Genomic DNA, 27,782 nt, shown 5'->3' with positions numbered 1-27,782 from the left:
GCACTAAATTTAATTTTAGTGCATTTTACCCCTAAAATACTGGTTTGATAAACATTTGTGCAAATACAGAGCAACTTGAAGTGTATCGAGAAATTAAATAAACTTAGTACCAATGTGTGTTATTCTATTGAAAACCTGGTTTCTATGTAGGGCTGCAACAACTAATCGACATAATCGATTATAATCGATTATTGAAAAAGTTGTCTTTCTATGTATGCTTTTTAATCTATATACTCATGAGCAGCCATATATTCTTAAAGAATTGCCGCCTGTTGACCATCATATCTCACTGAGATGTCTTAGAACAAAAAATATAGATTCAATATTCAGTCTCTAACGATAATAAAAATCTACAATGTACCAGGTTGGCAAGACCATGCTAGATTTGGCAAGGCTGTAAATTAACTGATGGAACTCAAAGCAACATTAGTTATACAAGGCAAAGAAAAAGGTACTTTTTTTTAAGCAAATATATGTTATTGTACATATACAGTATATTATAGGCATGTTGTTTGTCAATCCTGACATGTGCCCTGTAGAGGTTTCCTGTGAAGTGTGGTATATAATGATCATAGAACAGTATGATGCCATTTTTGGGGGGAAATTCTGTGATAATCCTGACATCTGCTGGAGACATGTAATAGTGCAATGATAGTTCCCAGGCATTTATTGTCAATGAAATGCAATTTTGAACAGATAGTTCTCCAATAAACCTTTGTTACTAGCAAAATCCAATGTTACTATGCAAAAACAAACACACACACACTTTATTTAAAATCACTTACAGTCTCAACTGTATTTTCCCAAAAAAAAACAAACTGGAAACGTATGCACATTTAATTTGGTCATTTTATTAGTACTTAGTACTACAATCATCATTCGGGACAAAAGGTATTTTTCCATATAAAGCATGTTACTACAGTTCAGTGTAATGCATGGCTTTTAAAGATTCCAAAACATATTGACTAAATCTGTGCAATATTACAGACATATATTTAAATTGATTAATTCATTCTGAATCATTATTCAGTTCTTTTATAAACTGCAGCTTTTAAAAAGAGTCACTACACCTTAAGTGCGCAATATCGTAAACTGGCACATTTTGTTAGAACTGTCTTCCTGGCTACCCTTGGGCAACCCAGTGGCACACAGATAGCCAAGCCCTTAAGGGCCCATTTACACACACCTTTCCATTCTTGTACATTGCATTTATACAAATGCATTATTGTTTAATGTGTTAAGGCAGCACATTCGCTTGAATTTGCTGCCAACACACCAGAATAGAAAACAACAACAAAAAAGCACCTGCTCCTTTTTTTCATCATGATAAAGCACCACAACACATAGTGACACATAACCGCGCATGCTATAATGCAGGGGCTTTGCCTTAGTGACTTGCAGTGCCACTAAAATGCATGTAACATGCCTTGTGGTATCACACGTTACAGAAATGCATAGGTGTCAATGGGCCCTAATGCTTTTGCAGACATCTCGGGCAATACCAAACTCTTTGCATTGACAGTTTAAAAAAATGCATGGACAATTTACTGGTAAACCTACTCGCAAACAGACAATCACCCTGCTACTCAGCCCTACTGGGATACCCTGTGGGCTTGGGGTGACACAAGTAAGACTATTCTAACAGGACAAATTATGCACTATAGATATACAGGCCCTTTAAAAAAAAAAATAAGGATCATTACAACAATTATTGGAAAGTAAGTGTTCACAAGAGCATGTAACACAGCACCTTTTAATCTTCAGGATGCCTCTCTAACATTACCCATCTGTTATCCAGGAGTATAAAGAAAAGCTATGACTGAGCAGAGCAAACCATGCAAGGTCTTCAGTCTCCTAAGTACTCTACTAAGAAGATGCCGATGTATGGTTTAACATTCTAGAATCCAAATACAACTTGATCTTTAGCATTCATTGGTGTGCTTAAGTAAATAGGAATTGTATGCTTTAAAGTGAACCTGTCAGTGCCTGCAACTGGCCTTCAATAAAATAGTTATTATTCCGAAGAGCAAATGCAGTAACCTATAGCAATGGAACAGAATTTATTCTGTATTCACTTTAGCACTTGGGAATCAGAACACTTTCCTGCATTATTGGTTATAAGGTTAAACTGTTGCTTAAATTCAGGGACCTAGTGCCAATATCATGCTCCAAAATCATTTCCCGTGCACTGCAGCAAAGGGAGGTTTTGGATAATACTAGTACGGTGTAGATGGAGTAGCCTGTGTGCGCAGTCAAGGCCCAGAGTCAGCGTGCACCGGATTGTTTGGAGCACTCCCGTTATTGCAGGCACCTTGCTGTATTTATGTAGCAGTTTCCATTTGACAATGTTGCACATTTTGACATATTTGTTCAATAACAGCTGTCTAGCCCAATAATTGCAAACTATAAGTCAAATGAATACCAGCTAAAACAAATATTCAGTGTATAAGTACTGGACTGACACAGGGCAACCCATTGTAGATCCTGGTAAAAGAACAGCCATTGGTGAATGTCCTCTGCCATCTAGTGAGCAACCATTGGTCAATGCACTTTATATCTCAATTAGAATGTGGAATTCAGAAGACCCGTAGCTTTTTCATTTTAAAAAAATATTTTTGTTATACTTTAAACAGAAATGTTTCCATAGAGAAACATGGAGGCTGCATTTGCTGACCAATCCTGAAAATCGCTAGTTGCCTCACTATAATATTGACATCTTGCTTTGAGTCACCAATGCAGTATGTTGACATGGACTTTACATTGGCATGCCTGATGTGCATTCTTATTTGGAGTCAGTGACTTAAAATATTGAAGTTTGGAACAGGTTCCAGGCAGCTAGTATTTTCAGAAGGAGGTCAGCAATGCAGCCATCATATTTCTCTTAGGAAAGGTTTATTTTAAACTGAATTGGTTCTAGCTGAACACATTTTCTGTAATATTGGGGAAATTGCTTACTACTGAACAGATTGCAGCATATGTGAACTGCTTTATGTCTCTTTTGGTTTGAACGCTCAGTCTCCATCAGGCAGACAGTGACAGCCAATCACAGGTTAGACCGAGTCAGCCAGTGGAACTCCTGTAAAAAGCAAAATAGAAGGTCATTATTTAGTCCTCCACCTTACTGGATTATGAAAACAAGAAACTAGCTAGAAAATGAATATAAATACATTGAGTGGAATTCAATAAAGCCTTAACGACACTTTTCTGGTGGAATGGACCTTTAAAAGTTTTCAGGATTTCCCGTCAGACTCCCTCCACTGTTAGCGTCACTGGTCGATAAGGATGCTGTCAGCTGTAGTTGAAAGCTTCCTTAACAAACAGTGATGCCTACTGTCAGTGACGTTGAGTGGATGGAGCCTGATGGGCAATTCAGAGTTCCCATCAGGTCCAATCTGCTGCAGATTGACAGCAGGCAATGGGCAGATGCCATAGCCAGCATGCTATTGGCTATGGCACCTGCCCACTGCCAATCAGCAGCAGAGCGGACCTGATGGGGAACTCAGTTCTCCGAGTTCCCCATCAGGCTCCATCCACTGTTAGCTTCACTGGTCATTAAGGACGCTGTCCCAATAGCAGACTGGCTATGGCACCCGTCCACTGCCTGTCAGTCTGCAACAGAGCTGACCTAATGGGGAACTCAGTTCTCTGAAGTCCCCATCAGGCTCTGCTCACCCACAGTGTAAGTCATCTACTACTCCACCTGCCAGTGTGACAGGTGCAGTAGCCAGGTGGGAGCTGAGCCTGTGATTTTATCAGGTTCAGCATTGCTGAGCTGCACTGAGGGCAACGTATCCATTATGGACACTCTAGCCTCATTGTGCCTCTCTACCGCATATGGTGGAGCTTTTTTTACAAACTAAACGAAGCACTGCGGTAGTAGATTCCATTACCCTATAATGCTTGGTAAAATGCATGAAAAGGTGTCCTCACAATCATCAGATGGATGGTGTTCCCAGACCTAGAGGTATGCAAATGTTACCTGAGTCTTCCTGTCTGACTGAGGATCGATCATGACATTGATCAGAGATGGAAGATGTTTCTCCGCGAAGCTGGCTTTCAGCGCCTGCTGCAGTTCCTCAGGTGTCTGCACAAAGTATCCTTTCCCACCAAAGGCCGTCATTACCTGCTCATAACGAGCATTTGGCAATAAAGATACAGGAGGTGTGCTGAAAAAAAGAACAGAGGTGCAATGTTTTCAATTAGGAAATTGTAGTGGCACAAGATTGTTGGTTTTTTTTTAGCATCCAGATAAAGACACAATTTTAGCAGTTGTGGAGAAGGAAGCCAACCAAATGAAAGGTAACTCGTATACCAAAAGAAAAAAAAATTATAGGAGTAACCTACAGCATACTCTATACATGTAATGTGTGTATCTATATTGTATGCACACACCACCATATAAAAAGGTACGCACGCTCATTATTGCAAACCAAACAGATCAAATCCTGAGGCTACAACTCAGAAAGAAGGGTCTAAGTGACTGTGGAATGATTGTTGGCACCAAACATGGTGACAACATCGCAGCTCCAGCTGACATCAACAGATTTTGTTACGCATTACCTTTTCTATGTCTACAGAGAGAAGAACAAGAAGCATATAGTAAGCAGCAATTACCCAAGTAAAACACATAAGGAACATTTATCTAATTTGCTTGCACGACAAAGCAATGCTAAACAGGAGAGGAGAGACAATGATAAAATTCAGGGGCTCCCGATGAAGTCCGTAAAGGACGTAACGTACATAGGGCGGAGTCACAAGCTCAATATGGCAGAGGAGTTCAGCAGCGACGGAAGGAGGAATAGATCCGTACTTGCTTGTAGCCTACTGCCTGGGAGTAGCAGAAAGAAAGGCAGGTCGTGTTCATAGTTACTGTTCACATAGCTGTACCCCTGCTGATGTGTGTAGTAGTTTTTAATAAAGTTTATTTTATTGGAACATTCTGCGCTATGTATCATTTTTGTGTTTGTTCTGAATGATTGACCTGAGGCTGTGTAGGATCACTTGGGAAAGCGCCCCTTTGTATGGGCATCTTTGCCTGATATCCTAGGAGTGGTTACCACTGAAAAAAAGGCCGGAGGTGGTGTACAATGGGAGACATTGTTTCTCTCTATAGGTTTCACTGCCCAACAGCTAGAGAGAGACATGCAGTACCAGACCTCTGTGTAGGTCTGATAACAAGGTGAGCGTTTTGTCTTCAAGGTGAACTTCACAGAGGTGCGGGGACACGAATTACAGTGAAAAAAGGGACTGTGTTATTTCGTCTCAAATTCTTACTTTATTACATGAACTAACACGTTTAAGTGATATTTGGTGTGTGTTCAGAACATCTTCACTTATTCGTTCGAATTATAGCACAAGTTGTGTGGATGTATGAGGGCTATTCATGCCTGCATGGTAATAATCTAAGGTGCTTCATTATATCCATTTTGTCATGAACGGTTTTGTGATTGACAATATATGCTATAACGCCTAGTGTCACTTATTCTTGTAAGTGTGATCATTTTTTTTTCACAACTGTTTATTTTGTGATGGGGTGAGCACGACACAACTGGAAACGAGGAGCTAAGAGACAGTTTGTGAAGAGATATGAGACTAACTGTGTTGCTAATTTGCTTAATAGATCGAAACTCCAAAACATCTAACTGGATGATATTTTAGTTTACTAAAAACACAAACATCATACACAGCTTCTATTTGTTTTTCATCCTGTAGATAAAGGTTTTCACCTTTTTCTAGCCATTATAAGTTTTGAACTTTCAGCCTTTTCCAGTCACTTCTTGTCTACATGCACTTGCTCCAGCATCGGTGACAAATAACTGCCCCGGACCAGCCTCCTGATGAAGAACGAGAACAGTGCGCAAGGTGTGCTGACATTGCTGCTTGTTGTTTCCACCAGAGGAGGCGACAGCCTGACAGTGTAGGAGCACAGCTGAGAGACAGTTGTCACCCCAAATCAAGAAATGCCGAAACAATGACCTTCATGGCTGGATCCCCGGATATTTTATTCAATAAAGGCTTCACATTTAAGAAGTATAAAAAAACTATTTTAATTACATTAACCTGTTAATGTTTATGGGATTTTAGTGACTGAGATTAGATTTACTTTACTGAGAGAATGCTATGACTTGCTCAAGCTCACAGAAAGTCCATAACTGCTGACTGAACCACTTCTTACAACCGTTATGAGCAGAAAGGCATGTAACATGTCAAACCTTGAAGAAGATGAGCTACAGCAACATAAGACTATACTGGGTCCCACCCCTGAAACACAAGGCTATAGTAGGCATAGGATGACCAAAACTGGTGGACTGAGGATTGTGCATTGCTTGATATGAACTTCAGATTCCTGCAATAACATGTATATGGCATTGTACAAAATGGACACACGCAGCATGAAACAAAGCATGTTCACCTGTTTATTGATAGTAGATAGGTGTATCTAATAAGGTGGCCACTGAGAAAGTGTACCTAATAAAAAGGCCTCAGGAGTAAATGTATATTCTAGTATTATTTTAAAAAGGAGTAGAACCTATACATCATAAGTGTGTCTAAAATGACTCTGAATTGCTTAACACAGACCTAAAATGCGATGAGAGTACTTTGTCCATATTCATACATTTTAAAGATGTTTAAAGTGACACTAAATTCAGGAGTTAAATCTTAAAAATGCATCCAAGTACCTTAACTAATAACAAAAAAGTATCTTATTTGTGTATCACTCGGCTGTAGATCCTCAAATCATCTCTGAATTTGTGCCGGCACTGATCTTCCTTCTGGAGGGTGGCTACTTTTGCTCCCCGTGGTCCCTGTGTGTGTTGTAAAGTAGCCACAGCTCCAAGCTCACTCCCATGATACACTACAATCTGACGTTTACTAATTTGTATTGAAGTTACAGTCTATCATGGGAGTGAGCTTGGAGCGGTGGCTACTTTACAAAGTAGCCACCCTCCAGAAGGAAGGACAGTGTCAGCATGAATTCAGAGATGATTTGAGGATCTACACCCAAGTGATACATAAAAAAGCTACATTGTTGTTAATAGTTAAGGTATTTGAATGCATTTTTAAGATTTAACTCCTGAGTTTAGTGTCACTTTAAGTCACAGCCATGTCTATACCTACATGCAAATACAGCCATCTACTGTGACTAGTTTCCTTTTTAAAATAATGTTCACATCAATACCCTAAATATTCAGCTCAAATTAGTCATTTTAGAAGACCCTTAACTGGAACCATTTCATAATTTATTTCAGTAAATAACTTCAATCCAATAAAAAGCATCCTATTACTTACATTGAAGCTGGGTCTCCAGCCTTTATCATGTCATTCCAAGTACCTTCATCCAACCCATTGTAAATTCCATTATTGTTCACCACAATAATGATAATGGGTAGATTGTGCCTGGAAAAAATAATAACAAATGTTGATACATCCCATTATTCAAACATTGTTCAGGTAGAAAATGTTTGGCGTAGCCTACAGTGATGTTCTGACAGTGAAAACATTCTCTCACAGGCAACATTGCAGTGGGGCTACCCCCGTACTGCAAGGGTTAACTGCCTGTTTTTTTCTAGGGGACAGAAGAATAAAGATTCACCCAAGCCTTAATACGCTCACCTCTCTTTGCCTTCGCTCCAGTAGTGGAATGTCCCTTGTCATCCTCAAATCTAATACACTGTATTAGAGGTGATGACTTACGGGTCCTTAAACCACTAGAGACCAGGGGAGAGTAGAGGCTGTGGGGACAGGACTAACAGCCAGGCAGGACTGAAGATCAGATGAATATATCTTTTTATTTTAGACCCCAGACCAAAACAAGCAGTTAACCCTTGAGTGCAGGGGTAACCCCACTGCAAGGGTTCATATTTCTTCTGCCCGGAGTTCTTATTCAACAAATGTCATCTCCTTTGAGATCATGTCAGAATTGTTCCCCTTTTCACAAAAATGGATCAGATTTCCCTCTGGGCATCTGTTCAGCTACCAGCTGCTTGGGCTTCCATGGGTTTTGGACTACAAAAATGATGACTCAATACTGTCTATTAGGGATGCACAGATACCATTTTTTCGGTATGGAGTACCGATATTTTGCTTTTGTACTCGCCAATACAGAGTACCGATACTTCCGCTGGCATGGAGCCGGCTTCACAAGCAATCAGGAAGCCGGGCAACAGGTAATGAAACACCGCCAGCGTCCTGATTGCCCAGGAAGCAAACTTCCCTGTTGTTTGGCCGGCCCCATTGTGATTGGCCGGGAAACCGGCTTCCCAGCCAATCAGCATTAAGTGGGCTTCCTGGCCAATCGGGAAGCCGGGCAGCGAGTAAGGAACCCACCTCCTGGCTTCCTGATTTGCCGGCAAGTCGGCTCCATGCTGATTGGCTGGAAGTAAACATCACATAAAAGTCAATTTGTATTGCTTTCATGAAGGTGCACTTATTCGCAACAGTTACAAATGAGTGGGATGGTTTTGTTTTCTAGAAGATTCCTACCGGCAGATCGTTTCAACTTCCATGCCAGAGAAACCAAAGGCACTGTCCCCCTCCACACAGACCACTCTCTTTTCTGGGCTCTCATCTTTTACTACCATGGCAGCTGCTATGGCAAATCCCAAGCCAACTCCCATTGTGCCGAATGTACCAGCATCTAATCTGTAGAAAACAAGAAATTGTACGGTTACAATGAATTACAGCTCTGCCATTTAAAAGATAAATAGAAAATGTAAAAAAATTGTATAACTTCCATAAAAGTATGTACAGTATTCTAGAATGCCATTTCTCATAGCTTTGGGCTGTATGGATTGGGGCAGGAAAATTGGCCAATTCACTATGCATATTGCAGTACATTTTTGTGCATTATGGCAGCCCAATCATTTTGAATAGGTGATATTGCACCTTACATGCATTGTGCGGCTTACCACAAGGTGCCTTAGTATGCCACTCAGCATGATTGCACTGTAGTGCACCAGTGTGAATATTATGCACTGCAACAGTGCGAATTCAGCCTCAAGCATTGCCAAGGTCCACAGCGGTTGTAAGGTGACTTTCGACATAGTGATTGTGATTGTGCTGCAGCAGCATTAGTTTGCAGTTCTGACTACTCCCAGATAACATCACTCTAACTCCAACAGTCCTGCTGAACTAGTCTAAATTTGAGCTGTGTGTGGCTCTGTCGGCACCACTGTGTTTCACAAAAGCCTATATTTCAATTGACTGTGGTCGAAGGAGCCAGGCTGAAAATTGTCAGATGAAAGGGGAATGCAGCCAATCAGCTGTAATTAATGTTCAGGTATTCCGACAACTGTGGGTGCTGGCTGTCAGAATATAAAAGCGTGGCAGGGGAGATTTCCCCAACCATAATGTCTAGCGTAGATGGGGGGATCAATGCTGTGTCACAATCAATGGGCCGCTTTACTGGGTACAATCAGTGTTTAAAAAGTAACTTTTACAAAGTCAGATAAAATGTTCTTCATTATTATATATTTTATAATATTTTCCCAACATATAACACAATGGAGTTAATTTACTGAGAAGTAGAGGCCACTTAACAAAGTGTATGTTCATGTTGCAGAGTGAATGTGGGTTAATTGGGTGAACCGTGTTTCCTTTGAATAACCAAACAAGTCCGAGGGAAATAAAGAAATAAATAAATAAAAATAGATTCTTGCCAGTACATGATTAAGTAAAACCAAAATTATAAGTAAAATAAACACCAGAGATTGATGATCCAGGGAATATCCGATTGCCTCATGGGATCAGGAGGGAATGATTTCCCCCTGTTGGAGAAAATTGAGCCATGCTTTACAGGGTTTTTTTTAGCCTTCCTCTGGATCAACATTGGGTAAATGTGGGCATAGTGTTAATCTCTATAGGTTGAACTCAATGGACTTTCAACCTAACTATGCAACTATGAGTGGGTATTTAAAGTAAAGACATGTTCACCTTTTACTAACATTTATTTGCGTTACAAACTGAACATTCACATTACTTAGTGAACAGGCTCTTCTATTTAGTAAATAAACCCGAATGATTCACTGAGCAATTAACATCAGTCCCTGAACTAGAAGAAGCTGACCATCTAATCCCCGTGCCACACTCACACACAATGGGTTGATGAAACCTAACTGGCCAGGATATTTTGGGATTCGGGAGGAAATCAGATCACCTGAAGGAAACCCACCGAAATACTGGGAGAACATACAAACTCCATACAGATGTCATAACGAGAAGGATATAAAACCAGGACCCACAAGTGCAAGACAAGAGAGCAAACTACCTGCTGCTTTTGCTATATTATACACTGCAGTAAAACAAACATTCTGAGAGCCTGATTGTTGGCCTTTCCCACTGTGGGCACACAGGTAAGCAAAAGCTTAAACATATTTGACTTCATGCAGGTAGTTCAAGATACTTATGTACCTGTGACGCGGATTTAAGTTTTGGAGTACAGTTCGTCCAATGTCCATTGTATTTGCTCCCTCACTCACAATAATGCAATCGTTAGGCAACACCTGTTTCACGTGGTGAAATACAGTATAGTAGTTCATTGGAACGGTTGTCTGTAAAGCTAAAGCCTGCAAAAAAACAAAAAAAAACTGTTATTTGAAGATATTGAAACTAAAGCAATCATGGTAAAACTAGCAAACTGCCAGACGGGGTGAAACACAGACAGTATCGGCACCTCCATATGAAGTATTTACCTGCTTCTGTTCTGGTGAGATTATGAACAGCTTTTTTTTAATGGACTAGTGAATTTTCTTAAAATTTACAGGTTTTGGAGGAAGCATGAGGCCAATACAGCAAACCAGCCACATGTCAGCTTTTCAATGTTAATACATCTACCCAGCACAGTGTAATGCAGTGTTTCTCAACCTTTTTTCAGTCATGGCACCCTTTAAAAATATGCAAAATCTTGAGGCACCCAGTCTAAACTGTAACCCGCAAAACAAATGTAAAAAATAATGTGTGGCACATTACTTCAGAGTTCCTACTTCACATCAGAAGCCCCTTTTACATTAGAGTCCCGCCATCACATCAGGAGCCACAGTCGAAGGGGGCAGGATGTGGGAGAAAGCCTGGATGAAGGCAAACTTATGACCTAATCGAGGGAGGGTGGGATCTGAATGGATCCCACCCTCCCTCGATTAGTGCAATTCTGTTCCCTGGTGCCGTCAGACTGCCTGCATGAACCACAGAAATGCATGGCACTGTGTGAAAATTTCAAAGAACACCCAAGAAAACCAGGAGGCAGCTTAGAGTGCTACGGTACCTGTTTGGGAAAGATGGCGGTAATGAAATCTGCATAGGAATATGTAGGAAAAGCACTGAAGCCACAGCAAACAGGAAGTTCAGCTTACAGCAATGCCCTGGATGTCATGGGGCAGAAAATGAGGGAAACTTTCCCCAGAAGCGATCGAGGCAGAAATAAAACCTGAAATGAGACCTCATTCCTCCCTGCCTTTGAAGTCATTCACACCACTGCTCTGCAAAAACATGAATGGACTGCCTTAATGCAACATGCATGTTTGTTCTTAAAAACCTCAGCTTTGGCTGACCCATTTCTGGTGTTAGAGATTAAGGTGTTTTACTTACGTATGTATCATATGTAATATTTCTTTATTCGCCTGATTTAAAAGCTCTAAAAATATTATCTCGTTATTACAAATTAAGAAAGAAAAACACATGCACAAAAACATTATAACTTTCCCTTCAAGCTATGGCTATTGGTATTGATTTATAATGAACTGATTCCTTGTTAAAAGTTGGATTGTCAGGTCCACTTTATCATAAGACTGTCTGCCTTCTCACCTTTGAGTTTTCTTCATTGGCTTTTATCTTTGCTTTTAAGTCTTTCCACCATCCTGTAGTGGGCGGATACTTCCAAGTGCTCTTTAGCAACTCATCTAAAAGCTTTCAGGTATAAACAAACAGACAAAACAAAAAAATCAATAAAAATCAATAAGTCAATAAAAAAACCAATAACTCAATAATAAATTATTATTTTTAACAATATTATTTCTCTTTTAGTGTTCAATATAGATTATTATATATGCTTGATGTGTGATGTGATCTGTTTTTTTTTAAACAGTACAAATTAAGCATTGCACAGGTATGCAAGACAAATAGTATATGAATACAAACTAAAACAACAACAAAAAATGAGTTGCCCTTGTAACAATAGTGGTATAAAACTATGGTTGCACAGATACCAAGTACAGTACTCGGTACAAGTACGAGTACATGCACCGATACTTTTGAGCTCCAAGACTAGACTAGAGAAAAATGTAAAAGTTAGGAAACAGCTGTCATTTGTAAGGAGCACACGGAGCTCCTGGGATTTGTACATCTCTGTTTTAATGTACGATTTTGTTTTTATAAATATAAATAAAGTGATGCACAGATACCAGTTTTGCGAGTACGAGTACTGGTACTTGCCGAGTACTTACAAGTACGAGTACTGATACATTTTTGTTTATTGTCATGTGACAGTTTTTCTAAAACAATACAGACTAATGATTTCAGGACAGTGGTGGAGTGCCAGAGCCGGGTCCCAGCTGCAACCGCTGCAACCCTGGTAGTTCTCATGAAAATGCCAAGTATCGGCACTGGTACTCGAAAAGTATCTGTGCATCCCAATATAAAACAGTACAAAATACAGACAGTTCTGAAGAGTATATAAAAGAAATGCATATATAATGAATGTAAAGGCGACCACCATGGAAAATGCCTAAGGCTCTGTTCACACCTAGGCGTATCGAATGTGCGACAAACGCGCGTTTCCGAGAGCGAATTGGCTGTATACCAATGGAAACGTGCAACAAAAACGCTGCAAAGAAGCTCATGTACCTTTTCAGGCGTAGGCCGTTTTGTAGCGCGTTCAGACGGGCTGAAATATGGCAAGGTGTGAACCATACCCATAGAAAACAATGGGATTTTCATGTTTGAGCGTTTTGTAGAGCGTTCGTAGAGCGTTGAATGCGCTACAAAACGTACAGGTGTGAACCAGGCCTAAGCAGTAATAGAGGTCAACGGCATACTCCTCCAAGACACCCCATATCTGTTGCTGTTTAGGACAATTTCTATGGACATAAACGAGTTTCTCATAAGGAATTATATGATTAACCATCAAGGTCCATTGAGAGACCGTAGGTTAACCCAAATGCATCCACTTAGTAGCAATTAGTTTACGAGCATTTCTCTCAGGAAAATCCTAGTACAATGAGGCCAAAAAGACACACTCCAGAGTACACAATACTGATTTAGATAGCATTAAAGATAATTTAGACGTCACCGACCACCAAACGTTTGCAATCACTTGGCAGGACCAAATCATATGAAAAAAAGTCTGCATTAGGAAGCAAATAACGCAGACAGTAGACACTATTACCACAATTGTATCCTGCAAAGAGACAGGGGTGTTAAATATGCTTGATGAATACTAGATTTCTGAATCAGTTTATTATTTACAGCCAGTAACACATGTAATGTGCTTAAGTTTCAGCCTGCCACAAACTATTTATGGGTGGAGATAGTAGGTGGGCTAAACCACCCATTTTCTTCTTTTAGCTTGATGACTTGTCAAGGACAAGAACTTGTCTACTGGAGTTTGCAACTTTGTCATTTCCCCACATGAAGGTGTTTCTCTGTAGTTTATTATACAGTGAATGCAATGGTGAAAGGTTGCGACAGCTGGGTCAATCTTGGAAATCACACATAAGGATCTTACCACTGTACATCAAAGATATACTGCTAGTGAAAGTCTGCGAGTAGTTTGTTCTACTGGAATGACTTAGGCATTTAGTAGAAGTACACTGGAAAAGGGACAAAACAGAAATATAGATGCACAAAAACAATTGCACATGTAAAAATAGTTTCTGGCTAACTTGATGGAGTGATGTTATTTGTTGCAGTACAAAAAGAAGCTTTAAAGCGCTTACCCTGCCAAGTGACAGTAGACATCTTACCTGCTGAGTCACTGCATTAACATCACCCAGGAGACTTGCTGCAGGTTTAACGTTGTTGCCAAGCTCCTCTGGACAAATGTCAACCTGTCAGGAGCAGAAGAGAATAACTTTACCTTAAAAGATCATTCTGAAAATTATTTGTGCCGTAAGGCTATAATATTATCAGCTCAGACAAAACTAGGCCATGAAACATTTGGCAGAAGCTTTACAGGTTGCTCATAGGGAGTTACGAGGTCAGTGTATTAAATATGTCAGACTGAGGTATCGCTATTATAATGGCACCACCTGCAGTCTATGACACATACCTTTAATATCTCTTCCGGCAAAGTGCACATTTAAACTCAGAAATGAAAATGTTGCTGTTTAAAGGTGATGCAGATTTCCAAAGAAATAAGGGTGGGTGCTACCGTAGTCGACGGCTGGCAACCGTGGTAGATATCAAGTAGAATATGAAGAGATGCCGGCATTCCAATAGCGAATCAAATACGTCTGTTTATTTGAATTATGAGTAGCATAGTGTGATACACTTAATGTGACGTTTCGGGGTCACACAGGATCCCCTTCATCAGGCAGAACAAGTGATGATTCTCAGTGTGGAAAACCTGTCCCCATTTGTGATAAAAAAAAACCAAGAGGGCTCCAGCATACTGAATAGAATGCCTCCTCTTTTCTATAAATGTAAAATCTCAGCATATACTTTCCTGTTATAACATCAGCATTATAATAGGAATACATACTAGAGTTGTTTTTTAAAGCAATCAAAGCTGACTTGGAAAAAAATCCCTTTTATGTAGTGAGTGCTGCCTTCTGTCTGCCCATCACTTTCCACAACTTCCTGGATTCCCAGTGTGCTTTGCAGCTCTTTTACTGCTGCCTGATGTTATGCAATGTGGATTTCTCAAAACTATGCAGCACGTATTGAATTGCTTGCCGCAGGCAATGGTGCTATTACATTGTTCAGAGGTTGAGTCCAGAAAGCAGGCTTTGTGAGAGTGGTAAAATAAAGAAGTGAACATTCACAGAGCTGAGTGAATTGTGTCACTGCACTGGGGGAAGTACATCCTATGGCCACCTTCAATAAGTTTACAAACATCCAGATCGATATAGTTATTAGGAGTGGGATAGAACATATGGAAATTTAATATAGAAATACATATTTACTTTGACTATAGATACATTTTAAAAAGGGTCAGCCCACTGAAAACAGCTACTTGGTTTTGGTTGCCCTCAGCAAGTTAAATGATTCACTGATTTCTTATATCTTTCAAATAGCTATAGAGATAATCCTCAGCAGAGTTTTACTACCCCCACTCCACCCCCATGGAATGCACTGTCACTCCGTTTACTGCAGCAGGATTCTCAATGTCTTACAAACAAAATAAATAAAACGGTGGGGCTAGACCCCCAAGCAATGGCTGCAGCAGATCTGGGAACACAAGTGCAGCTATCTCACGGACATGAGAAAGCAATGGGTACATTAAAAGTTTTGAACTATTCCATTAAACTTTGTTATATGGTAAGAAGTAGGGATGCACTGATACCGATACTAGTATCAGTATCGGTGCCGATACCAAATATTTGGGCGAGTACTGGTACTCGCCCGAATGCTCCCGATGCCTATCCCGATACCAGAACTTCCGGTATCAGAAAGCCGAGCGGTAAATCATTACACGACAATACCTTTTGGAGCGCTGGAATATTTACCTGTCAAGTAGTACATGTTCTGTCCAGGTCCAGCCTTGCTGTCTGTACTTCTGTGTGTTGCTGTGACACTGGTTGGCTGTTGCACATCATCTCCCATTATGCTTCTTGTAGAGATTAGCAATGTGGTTTTGTAATGTTGAGCATCTAGCCAGCTTCCCAAAAAGCCTGATTGGCTGGGAAGCTGCCTCAATGTTGATTGGCTGGGAGAAGCCGGCTCCATGTTCCCTCGCAGGACTCTGAAGTTCCGGGATCGGGGAAGGTATAGGAGCATTTGGACGCCCAGCTACCGTAGTATCGATGCATCCCTAGTGTTAACCACTATGACATTTGTGCTGCATTCACATCAAAGCAACAGCGTTTTCGCTGCACATTTTTAGCCCTTTTTCTTTTACGCGTTTTATGGCCGTACATTATGTTGCGTGTCTTTGTGAACAGATTGATGTAAATGGACAAACGCGTGCAAGCATAATAGTGTCGCGCATTTTTGAGCATTTCCAGCTAACTCTATGGAACCAACAAGAGCTTAATCTGCCAAAAATAAGTTAATGTACTTTTTTCCAGTGACGAGCGTTTTGCTGCAAGCGACAAAATGCTCAGATGTGCACATGGCTATAGAAATGAATGGAATTTTGTTTTGGGCATTTTTTGGAACGCTTATTAGGACAGAAAAAAAAGCTATAAAACGCTAGGTGTGAATGAGGGCTTAATGCAACTTTCTGAGAAAGTATCCTGTATGGGCATGTCTGAATTTTGTCCTCCTCACTACATTACACTAACACAAACCATCATATATATCACTATGGCATCATAACATATGCTCTGTTTTTATAACCAAACTTTATCTCACTTGAATGATCTTCACATCTGGCCGAAACCGTGGTGGAAGACCAAAGTGCAAAATCCAGTTCAGTCTGGCACCCAGTAGCAGTATAACATCTGCACGCAGCAATGCACTGTGGGCAAGAAAAAGATATTGCCAGGTAGCAACCAGTCAAAATACATAATGAGCAAAATGTTTTAACATGCAGTAACAAAAACGAGTGACAAAGAGACAAGCATTTGTTTCTTATTTGCTGCTGAATGCACATTTATAAAACAGACACATCTAAATAGGTTCACTTATTCACCTGGTCAAGTCACATTCACTAGCACCAGTGAAAGCATGCATTATTATAGGGTATTTTCCCCATTTGCCTGGATTATGTTTCTAGGTTCTGTTTTCTCAAGAGCAATTGTCATATACATGAGGACAAGCCCTTTACCTGGATCTGGCAGCAGCAACGCTAAATGGATGATTATCGGGTACCACACCTTTACCCATCGGAGTTGCTAAAAATGGGAGTCCACATTCATTTACTAGTCTTTGTATAGTGTTCTCTGCACGCGAAAAAGCAGCACCTTTCAAAAAATAAAACAAAATTACATATACAGTATCTCTCAATTAAAAATGGTGACATCTACAATATGATGATCCCTGTAACCACAAGTCACAAGGTTATTTTACATTTAACATAAATGGGTAATTGGCATGTTGCAGGGCTATATTCATATTGTAAACGTATCTGAAAAACACATGACTATCTACATATTCCGTGTTACACGACATCTACACAGTTCTCATAGGGCACTTTGTACTTGATATGAAGCCATAACTTACCTTTTCCTATTATAACCAGGGGGTTTTGCGCTTTTTTCAGCGCAACAACTGCTTTCTGTACTTCTAAAGGGTCAGCCAGGCTGATGGGACACGGTAAACAGCAAGTTGTGTACCTTGTGAAAGACAGAAAATATTTCTATTAACTACATGACAAAGTGTGGGATGCTACAATGGGGGTGTACATGTCCTTAGCCAGCAAGGTACATAGCAGGACTCTAATTGTTTTCTATTCATACTATATTTATTGTATTTACTTATTTAAAGGAGAACAATTGGGAGAGAAAAATGCAGGTGACCCACGCAGGCTCTATAGCTTGAGAACTGAGTGATTACAAATCGCTGATCGCTCAGCTCACGGCTTCTCCCTGCAGAGAGTAGTGACTGTCATACACCGCTTCCTGCAGGGATTCCCCCCTCCTCACTCTGTTCCTTCAGCGCTCATTGGAGGGGCAGACAGGGAAGGGGCGGGCACAGCTCTGGCTCTAGCTCTAGCGAGGCAGAGTCAAATGTCAATCAGGCAGCAGTGTGTTTTCCAACAACATTGTCATGTTTCTTCCTGGCTGCAGAGCAGCTCTGAACTATCAGCATATAGTGTGCAGGACCCCACTATTTTCCGAATTTGTGCTCCTGTGACCCAAAAGACAACTAAAGCCAAAAAAAAATGTTTGGCTTTAGTTCTCCTTTTAAAAGAACTGACTTCCAATTAGTAGAGGGAGCACTGGGATTAAGTAACAGACCATAAAATGCCCTGGGCATAAAGCACGGGGATGAAGTATCGGACCATAAAGTGCCCTCTACTGTGGGCTCAGTTTATCAATTTGCACAGTGCAGTGTGTTGACCTGATGCAGGACATCTAGGTATACTTAGGTGCAACAAGAGAGGATCCATTCTGGAGGGACATGTGTTAGAGCAGGAGGCTGTCTTTATTTTTTGTACTATGTTTTGTTAAAACAATACTAAAAATAATTTAAAAAAGTAGTCAGATTAAACAAAAAATAAATAAATAAAAAAGAAAGAAAGAGGAGACTCGAGTGGCAGCACTTGCAGGGCCAGACAAAAGATATATATCTGCCACATTGTGAGTAGATGGTACACACAACCCACAAATGCTTTTCTGAATTGTACACAGTAGGATTACAATTGACACTCAAAAAAAATCATGCAGTACGCAAAATATCATAAGTTTAGAGGATCCCAACTTCCATAATGGCATAGCACCCCCAAGGTATTGACTTACCTGACTTCACTCCTATCAACCATCTTATTTACAAAGTCTCCAGGTATGTCTACATAGCAAGAACCAGGACGGCCATACATACTTGTTCTTACAGCCTGAAAAAAATAATTATTTATTTCTCTGATCACTTGATACTTACAGTAACCCTCACAAAGGTTTACATAGACTAGTGATGCCCAAATCAGCTTCACATGCAAATTACATTGAACGGCAAGTCAGTTCAAAGTATAAACAAATTGACCAGCCATAAATAACTGGAATAAAAGATATATACAGATTATATAACAAGACCAAAACATAATGGAGGGATACCTTCTCAATAACAATGGGTATAGCTTCCAAGCTGCTGGGTCTGGTGGTGAATTTACTGTACAATCGACATGTTTCCACCTAAAATACAAAATAAAAGATATTATGTACAAACCAAACCAGGCATGTCAAGCTCAGAGGAAACTGTGGACTGAATTGAGAATTTTCACTGGGGCCAAATCAAATTAAACGTTATGGCACTCCAGAATTTACCTTATAGTAAAAATTCCAACTTCCAATATTTAATCCCAGAGACAGGGGCCATAAAACATTTTTGTAGTCCCCATTTCCACTTATGAATGGGGCTACACACACGAGCCTAATAAATTCCTCCAATACCTGCAGAGGATCGCGTCTGGAGACAAACAGTCTGCATTCAGGTGCAGTCACCTGCAGATAGTCGCAGCATGTACAATTACATGTGAACACAGAACAGCTGTGTGCGGAAGCAGTTGTCATTGTATGTGTACAGCGCCTCTCACCCGCAGCAGATCACATGAGTCTCACAGAGGAATTCATGAGGTTCATGCCATCAGTCCCATTTGTAGTGTGAATGGGGCCTACAAGAAGGAGTAAGAGGGCTGGATTGCCGTTTGACATGTACCAGAGCACATATGTTACTGAACTTGCACTCCTGCACCATCATAAATCTAAAAATCACAGCTTCACAAAGGTTACAACAGAGACCGGGGAAGCAGATATGGATATACAAAACAGATATTGTGCATGGAGATATCAGTCAGTGAGCTATTCAAGTTGCAGCAAACACTGCGGCCGTGCGAAAACTGCAAAGATCGCTCACTTCTCGATCCTGTCACTGCAGATAGCCGTGACAGGGGAGGGACTGGATTCCCCCCTCCCCGCTCCAATCCTCCAGCGCTGACTGGCGGAACGGACGGGGGAGGGTACAGCTGGCTCTGCCTCTAGATAAGCAGAGCCAGCTGTCACTCACGCAGCTGGGCGGATCCCGACATAATTGCCGGGATCCGTTTCTGCTGCGGTGTCTCAGCTGTGGCTCGCGGTATACTGAGCTTAGGGTGACGGGAGTACGCTAGTTTGTATCCTCCCGTTACCCTTAGGAGAACTATGGGGAAAAGCCCTAACCCCATAGTTCTCCTTTAATCTTAAAGTGTATCTAGAACCAAGAACAACAATTTTATATATTGCAGATTACCAGACATGGTGTCTATGAGCTTTTTCCCCCTTATTTTTACCCAGTGGTCCTTCCATTAGCACACTTCCTGTTCTAAGGAGACAACATTTACTCACTGTACTGTATCCATGGAGGAGCAGCATCACCGTAGGATAGGATGTGTTTTAAGACTACAAAAGAGCTCCTCCATTCTTTATCTCTATAACATGGGGGGACATGTTCTGTAGTATACAATACAGGGTGGGCAGAGAATAGAGGGTAAGGATTTCTAGCAGGATGGGTTTTTTGCAGTCCACTTCATACACATTTTTATGCTGAAATATGCGTTGCTTACCCTCTCTGTGTGTATCATCCATCACATTAAAACTTCCAGGTTTGGATTTGATTGTTGGCTGAAAGAAGCTCCTCATTACTAACAGGCTTCTAGTATAAGACTAGTATTTTGCTTCTTCACAGATCCCCTTCAAGTAAAGTTGGCTATACAGGGTAATATTTTCTTTGTTCAACTTGGGGGCTGAACGACAAAAACATATAAGATTTGGCGGGTATGCATTCTCTCCCGCTGTGAGCATTGTATTCTGACAGCGGTTGACAGCCGCTGTCAGAATACCTGAACGATGCTTGGAGCTGATTGGCTGCAAGCACTGTTCGACTCAAGATTATCTAGCATGTTCCTTTGGCAAAAGTCAATCTAATGATTGACTTCTGCCAATGGCATAGGGTCACAAGCACAACTCCATGTGTATCCTACTTTAGAGTGGAGCAAATTTCACTTCAAAAAAACAAAACAGTTTATTAATCATGTCACATAACGCTATGTACCTGAGGAAACTCTTGAAATGCTCCCATTGTTTCCTGGCTAGAATCAGAGGACCCACCTAAGACAATCAGAGGCCTAACAAAACAGCAAAACAACAATGAATATAATGTATTAAAGATGAAAAAACACCTCAAAAATAACTTTGATATTAGTATTCTTCATGTTCCCTAAACAACAAAGAGCGACATATTCATTTACAGGCCGATCTCCTTTACTGAAGAGCAGAGGACTGAATGAAGTCTCCGGCCTTAACTGTGATCAGCCCAAAGGAGAGTCATGGAATGGTAACATAAGCCAGTACCCAAGACAGCAAAGGCAGCAGATAGATATAAATTCTGTCCCCCATACATGGTCTATCCCAGGGGCAGGCAACCTTGGCACTCCAGCTGTTGTGGAACTACAAGCTCCATGTGGCATTGTAAGACTCTGAAAGCCACAGACATGACTCCCAGAGGCAGAGGGGACTTGTAGTTTTAGCACAGCTTGGAGTTCCAAGGTTGCCTACCCCTGATCTGCTCAAATAAAACAAAGATTTAGCTGGAGGTGGACTCCAAAAAACCCCCAACAGAATCCAAATCACAACTATGTGATCTATGTGCTAAAGACAATTATTATGACTAAAGATGAACTCAGGTTCGGACCAAACTAGGGATGCACAGATACGAACACTAGTATCGATATCGGTGCCGATACCGAGTATTTGGGCGAGTACTCGTACTCGCCCAAATGCTCCGATGCCTTTCACGAGTACTTCCTGTATCAGGAAGCCGGGCAGCGCGTCATTACCTGTAATGACGCGCTGCCCGGCTTCCTGATTAGCCGGCCAGACAGCTCCGGCTGGGTAGCGGAGGAAGGCCGCGTTCTGGCTGGAGAGGCCCCGGGGGTGACAGGCTGGACATACCAAGGCAAAAGGGGACAGACTTTCTTGTTAATCGGGAAGCCGGGTGGCGAGTCTTTACACGCTACCCGGCTAATCAGGAAGCCAGGTGAGGAGTCATTACACGCCACCTGGCTTCCTGAATGGGACTTCCGATACTCTGTAATTGGTATCTGCGAGTACCGGAAAAAAAATTATTGGTACTCGGTACCAAAATACCGGTGCATCCCTAGACCAAACCCATCCCAAACCAGAGTTCCTCCAAAACATGGAAGTGCCATGGGCTCTTTCACCTAATCAGCAGCAGGCTGGGCATTCCCCACCCTGCAGCTTCATGTAAACAAATAAGCGGGATGTTTGTGCTGATGTCCTTTACCGTATATATCCACAAACACATTTTAGGTAAATGTCATTTATGAAATATAGGCAAGTAGCCTTATAAGGTCAATAACCCCACCGCATTCCCTCCCCTGTGTTTATATCAAGCAGCTGATTGGGCGGCATGGAAGGAGCTTCCTTCTGCTTTCTGGAGGAGTTCCGCTTTAGTCTGAACCTGAGCTCGTTCCTTAATTAGGACTATAGATCACTTCAGTACCCTGGCTGTTAGAACATACGTGAAGTGTAAAACAGATTACCAGCAGTTCATATTAGAATTTGCCATCCCACTGAGAGCATTAATGAGACCGGGTCCAGACACCACGAGGCACACAGCAGGTCTGAAAAATAAAAACCTTTAATCAGCAAATAAATATTGTACAAGCATAATAGAATATGCCACCTGCTAGCATCAAGAGGTAATATGAAATACTCATGTGCCCATATGTACCCAATGAAAACAAATATTTACCTGCCTGTAAGATATCCCACGGCTGATGCAGCATAGCATGCCTAAGGCAAGATACAATATAGAGAAGTTACCGGTAGGTTCAAGCTTAATAAGACGGCATTGAAATACTGCAGATCAGAGTATAAAATCAGAATTGTCTATTACTCTACGGTTTATAGATATCATATCCAGACCGGCACAGATGACATCTGGAAAAATGTCTGGGGGCATGCCCCAGGCTGGCAAAGGTCTGCGGGGAGACTGTCATTCATACGGCTGCACTGGAGAAAGGCGTTGAAAAACATTTTTCAGTAATACTGTAATCGAGGTGGGTGGTAAGTACCACACACATTAATAAGACTCTGTGTCATCCACTGTGGGCGGTTTTTATACTAAAGCAATCATCTGAATTGTGAACTGTGAAATTCTGTTTCTGTGGTGATGTGCTCTGTTACAGGACTCCCATGAACAGTGCCTGTGCAAAGTCATCTGATCAATAAAGTGTATTTCCACTTGTACAGCCAAACTGAGATAACACCCACTGTATATTATTTACATGTTCCCTTTCAAATAGTATAACTTGAAAAAAATATTCAAAAAAAACGTTGGTGACCCTTTTATTGGCTGTAAATCTTATTTAGCTTTCTCCTACTATGTAATGTCAAGGAGGTGGCTGGGGAGTTATGTTTGCCATAATTAACCCTGTCTGAACTGTGCTGGCAGATCTCATGATCAGTTAATTAGATGTACCGGATTGTCTGTTAAAAACAGAGTATTTTTAACCCCTTCCACTAAATATTACATGTGCATATAGCTCTGCTTATTGATGTGAAATCATCTGCCATTCTTGTAAAAACTGCATGATGCCAATACGCTTCCAATAGAGCGTATTGGGATCATGCAGTTTCTCTTACGCATGCCCCATGCGCCAAAGCACTCATCTGTCGATAAGATTTCCCTGCGGGGAATCACTTACAGCAGGGTTAGGCAACCTCCACCACTCCAGCTGCGGCAAAACCTCAAATGCCATCATGCCTCTGCTTTGGAAGCCATGCCTGTGGCTGCCAGAGTCTAGCAATGCTGGGACTTGTAGTTCAACAGCTGAAGGGTGAGGTTGCCTACCCCTGACATACAGCAAACAGTTCAGTTGATTTTAGTTAGATCAGTAGATGTTGAATTCTGACTCCATTATTACACTTCTAGCCCTAAAGTGTATGTTAAAAAAAGAACTAAAGACAAACCTTTTTTTTCGCATTAGTTCTTTTTTGGGTCAAAAGGAGTAAATGTACTAAATGTGATCCTGTGACCCAAACTCAGCATATAGCGGGCTACTGGTCACTATTTGCTGACAGCACAGAGCCGCTCTGCAGTCAAGAAAGATCCCAACAATACTGTCAGAATCCACCCTGCTGCCTGACTGACAGCTGACTCTGCCTCTCTAGAGCCAGAGCTACCTATACCCACCTCCCCTGCCTGTCTGGGAGAAGCCTGTGAGCTAAGCGATCAGCGGTTTGTGATCGCATAGCTCTCGATAAATAGATCCGGTGTTCTGGTAGAATCCTGGACCTGTTCGAAATCTGGACCTGCGAATCACTTCCGTTGTCTTTTGGGGGGCGGATGCGGGTTGGGCTGCTGATTGGTGAAGCGGCGCCTTGACTGTAAAATTCCTGGACCCGCTTCATCACATATGCGCCTATGAAATTTATGGACCCAATCACATCTTCTGCACTTGTGCTGCTTGTGCTGACGCAGTCCAGATTCCGGTATGACACCAGCATGTGACAGCTGCAGTGCCACACGCTGGTTCTCAGTATTGGGAAGAGTACATTTTAATCTCTGAATAGTTGTCCTTTAAAGAAGACCTTTACCCTCTTTCACTAAAAAATACATCAGCACTAGGGCTGCAACCAACTAATCGAATAATCGATAAAAGGAATCATTGTCAACGATTCTCATTATCGATTAGTTGGTGTAAATACCCTAATTCTGTCCTCCGCGCTGGGAGCCGGCTCTGTGTCCCATTTGATCCCTGATGCTCCCAACGGAGAGCTCCTCCCAACCTCAACATACCCCACACCCCCGCAGCACTCTCCTCCCCGCTGGGAGCCCACTGCATGCTGCAATTTGTGTCCCCTCTGATCACTGCTGCTCTCCCCAACTCCCTCCTTAGCAGAGGCAACAGGGATTGGAGGAGACACAGACCGCTGCAAATGGCGCCCAGCAGGAAGGGGGGATTGGTTGTAAGCCAATGCCACTGTGACTGCTACCCCTGCCCAACAATAACCAGCCTGCTATTGGCTATTTCAAGTTGCAATAGCCAATAGCAGGCTGGCTATTGCACCCACACACTGACTGCTGTCAGTCTTTTGCAAGTTATCTAGTTATAGTTAAACTACTGAAACTCTTTCGCTATCTTCATCTCTACAACATCTCTTCCCCTTGTCTGTATTCCAAGACAAGAAGTAGGGGGGCTAGTTAGACTCCTTGAGATAACACAAACTAGAAACAAAAAAGAAACAAAAAGGGCGCAACGCTAAGTGGGCTAACTGACCGGGTCGGAAGACCCAGGGAAGGTGACAGGGAGAATTATGTGACAATGGGTGCAAAAGGCACAAGAATGAGCACTTACGTTTTAATTCATGGGACCAGAGGCTGAACGGCCGGTGTGGAGGATCGGGACATCCGTGGTGTCTATCTGGAACTGTTCCTTCTCGAGCTTGAAAAAGAGGTATCGCTCCTCGAAACGCGTCGCTCAGCTCACTGCCCCTCCACCCCGCTACTACCCTCTTCCCACCACAGATCCGACTGACAGCTGACCACTTTCAGCCCACGGCTCCCGCACACTGCTTCAGTCGGTGCCGTCAGTGACTGTGCATCACGATCCACAGCCGCGGCCACAGCAGTTCTGCCTGCTTCTGACACCGCTGATTTTCTCCCGCACAACTCGGCCCCTGGACTCACACAGCGGGCCACGGACTGAGTCCCCATTCTTGTGGCTTCTCCGCCCCTCTCACCTTCGCCCACAGCCTCCTCTCCCCGTGTGGATGCACATTCTCCGGCACACCAGTTCCAGATAGACACCACGGATGACCCGATCCTCCACACCGGCCGTTCAGCCTCTGGTCCCATGAATTAAAACGTAAGTGCTCATTCTTGTGCCTTTTGCACCCATTGTCACATAATTCTCCCTGTCACCTTCCCTGGGTCTTCCGACCCGGTCAGTTAGCCCACTTAGCGTTGCGCCCTTTTTGTTTTTTTGTTTCTAGTTTGCATATCCACAGGCACTCCTCCTGGGCTTCAGGGCTGCACACTATGTAGGGTCACACATTGTTTACCCCCTCAACATCATTACAAGAGCGCTGTTTGTACGATGTGTTTTTGAGATAACACAGTAAGTGTGCACAGGACATCTGCAAAATTCTGACACAATCAGTGGGTATTTTTGTGTGCATAAAAGCGTTCAATGACAAAAACAAAAAAACACACTATAAATATTGGTAAATGACTTTGCTGTACTTACCGCTTGCTCATTTCTCATGCCAACATACTTGATTCCTACTGTTTGGGCGGCAATAGCTATTTCAATCACAGGAATCCCAACAATACCAAACATGTACTTCACATTCTGAAAATAGAAACACAAAAAAATGAACAGGAGATTGTGTGTTATAATCTAGTGTTCCTTTAAGAGCAGCTGTTATCTTGTAATATATCTGTACTGCGGAGAGCTCGGTTTTAAGGTGGCCATACACTTTACAACCATCGCAAGACTTTGGTCTTGCGATGGTTGTAAAGTAATTTAAAAAACGTACGATCTGCCCATCTTGGACAGCTAGATCGTACTTGCGACCGCAATGCTGAAGCGTGCGCACACCGGCCCGTTCGGCATTTGTCTCCCGAGCACCGTTTAAACCAGCCGAAAATCGTAAGATTTTCGGCTGGTTTTCTAGCATGCTCCTTAGACAAAAGACGTGCGACCGTACAGTAGAAACGGTCACACGTCTTCATTCACACTGCACGATTCGCGTACGATCGCGGGATTTCGCACAATTCTCGTACGAGAATCGTGCAGTGTATGGGTACCTTAAGGATGAGGAAATAATGTTACTTGTATGCAACTAGTATGTTACCTACCACAGAACTCCTGTTTTTATTAGGTCTTATGTGCACAAGTTATTGTTTATATCGGAGCTGCTTTTCTAAAGCATTTTTAAATATTTTTTTTCCAACTTAGGTGAGGTCAATATGTAACAAATTTTAAATGGGTGTTAATCCAATTTGGACACAAAAGTGGAAATGCGCTTTAAGGGCTGGTTCACACCACCTGCACGCTAGAACGGTGTGATTTAGGGTTGGTTCACACCGTAAGCAGTGCATTCCGGTCCGATTCTGGCCGGAATGCTCTGCGGTCGGCTCACTTTTTTGCCGGGCTGGAGGGGGCATGTCGGGCCATTGAAGTGAATGGCACCGTAGCCACGCCCTCTGGCCGCAATGCGATCACCCGCACGGGATCGCAAGCACATTGTGCCTGAGGTCCAGTGCGATCAAAATGCTACAAGCACTATTTTGATCGCACAATGTGCCTTGCAATCCTGCGCGGGCGATCGCATTGCGGCCGGAGGGCGTGGCTACGGTGCCATTCACTACGCCACGCCCCCTCCAACCCCACGAAATACTGAGCCGGACCGCAATGCGATGCAGTGCATTCCGGCCAGAAAGCACTGCATATGGTGTGAACAGGCACTTAGGGTACATTCACACCAGATGCAGTGCGTCTATTTTGATCGCACCACACTGGACCGCAGGCACAATGTGCCTTGTAAAACCCGCACGGGCGACCGCATTGCGGCAGGATGGTGTGGCTACGGTGCCATTCACTTCAATGGCCTGCCACGCCCTCTCCTACCCCACAAAAAAGTGAGCAATCCGCAATGCGATGCAGTGCGTCCCGGGACAGAATCGGACCGGTACGCACTGCATCTGGTGTGAACGTACCCTAAAAGTGAACCTTGAATCAAAATGTAAGGTCCGCTAATGTTCCAGTCTCTCTTCCCTAAGAAAAATGTTCACTGAAAGCTTTACAAAACAAATACTTCCCTTTCACCCTCAGCACCCTTCCCTTATTACTCCCCAGCTTCTAGACACACTCAGCCTTAGGTAAGGGTGACATCACTTGTCCTTCTCACAGGATCCTGCTAAAATTGAGGATCCTGAATCCCATGAAAATGTGCTCCTGCTTTAGC

General features: G+C 42.3%; 1 protein-coding gene across 4 annotated transcripts in view; it reads right to left on the bottom strand.

Annotated features, from left to right (window-relative positions):
• Positions 1-3,043: 3,043 nt before the first annotated feature.
• The window catches only part of HACL1 (2-hydroxyacyl-CoA lyase 1), a 25,770-nt gene continuing 1,031 nt past the window's right edge, over positions 3,044-27,782 (bottom strand). The window contains exons 2-17 of one of the 4 annotated variants that reach the window (XM_018574805.1): positions 26,060-26,164; positions 22,561-22,601; positions 22,349-22,429; positions 20,839-20,911; positions 18,867-18,944; positions 18,555-18,649; positions 17,317-17,429; positions 16,922-17,057; positions 16,507-16,612; positions 13,956-14,039; positions 11,800-11,901; positions 10,411-10,565; positions 8,485-8,643; positions 7,291-7,398; positions 3,980-4,166; positions 3,044-3,076 (exon numbers count right to left, since the gene is read on the bottom strand). In XM_018574805.1, the coding sequence (XP_018430307.1) occupies positions 3,044-3,076; positions 3,980-4,166; positions 7,291-7,398; positions 8,485-8,643; positions 10,411-10,565; positions 11,800-11,901; positions 13,956-14,039; positions 16,507-16,612; positions 16,922-17,057; positions 17,317-17,429; positions 18,555-18,649; positions 18,867-18,944; positions 20,839-20,911; positions 22,349-22,429; positions 22,561-22,601; positions 26,060-26,164 (1,656 nt within the window). The remainder of the gene's footprint in view (positions 3,077-3,979; positions 4,167-7,290; positions 7,399-8,484; positions 8,644-10,410; positions 10,566-11,799; positions 11,902-13,955; positions 14,040-16,506; positions 16,613-16,921; positions 17,058-17,316; positions 17,430-18,554; positions 18,650-18,866; positions 18,945-20,838; positions 20,912-22,348; positions 22,430-22,560; positions 22,602-26,059; positions 26,165-27,782) is intronic. The other 3 variants (XM_018574875.1, XM_018574940.1, XM_018575004.1) reach the window with 3 other exon arrangements.

Source organism: Nanorana parkeri, unplaced genomic scaffold (genome assembly GCF_000935625.1).
Source record: "Nanorana parkeri isolate BGI_ZX_2015 unplaced genomic scaffold, ASM93562v1 scaffold4, whole genome shotgun sequence".
Classification (NCBI taxonomy): Eukaryota; Metazoa; Chordata; class Amphibia; order Anura; family Dicroglossidae; genus Nanorana; species Nanorana parkeri.
The sequence above is the reverse complement of the archived record's forward strand: the minus strand, read 5'-3'. Positions and strand labels throughout refer to the sequence as shown.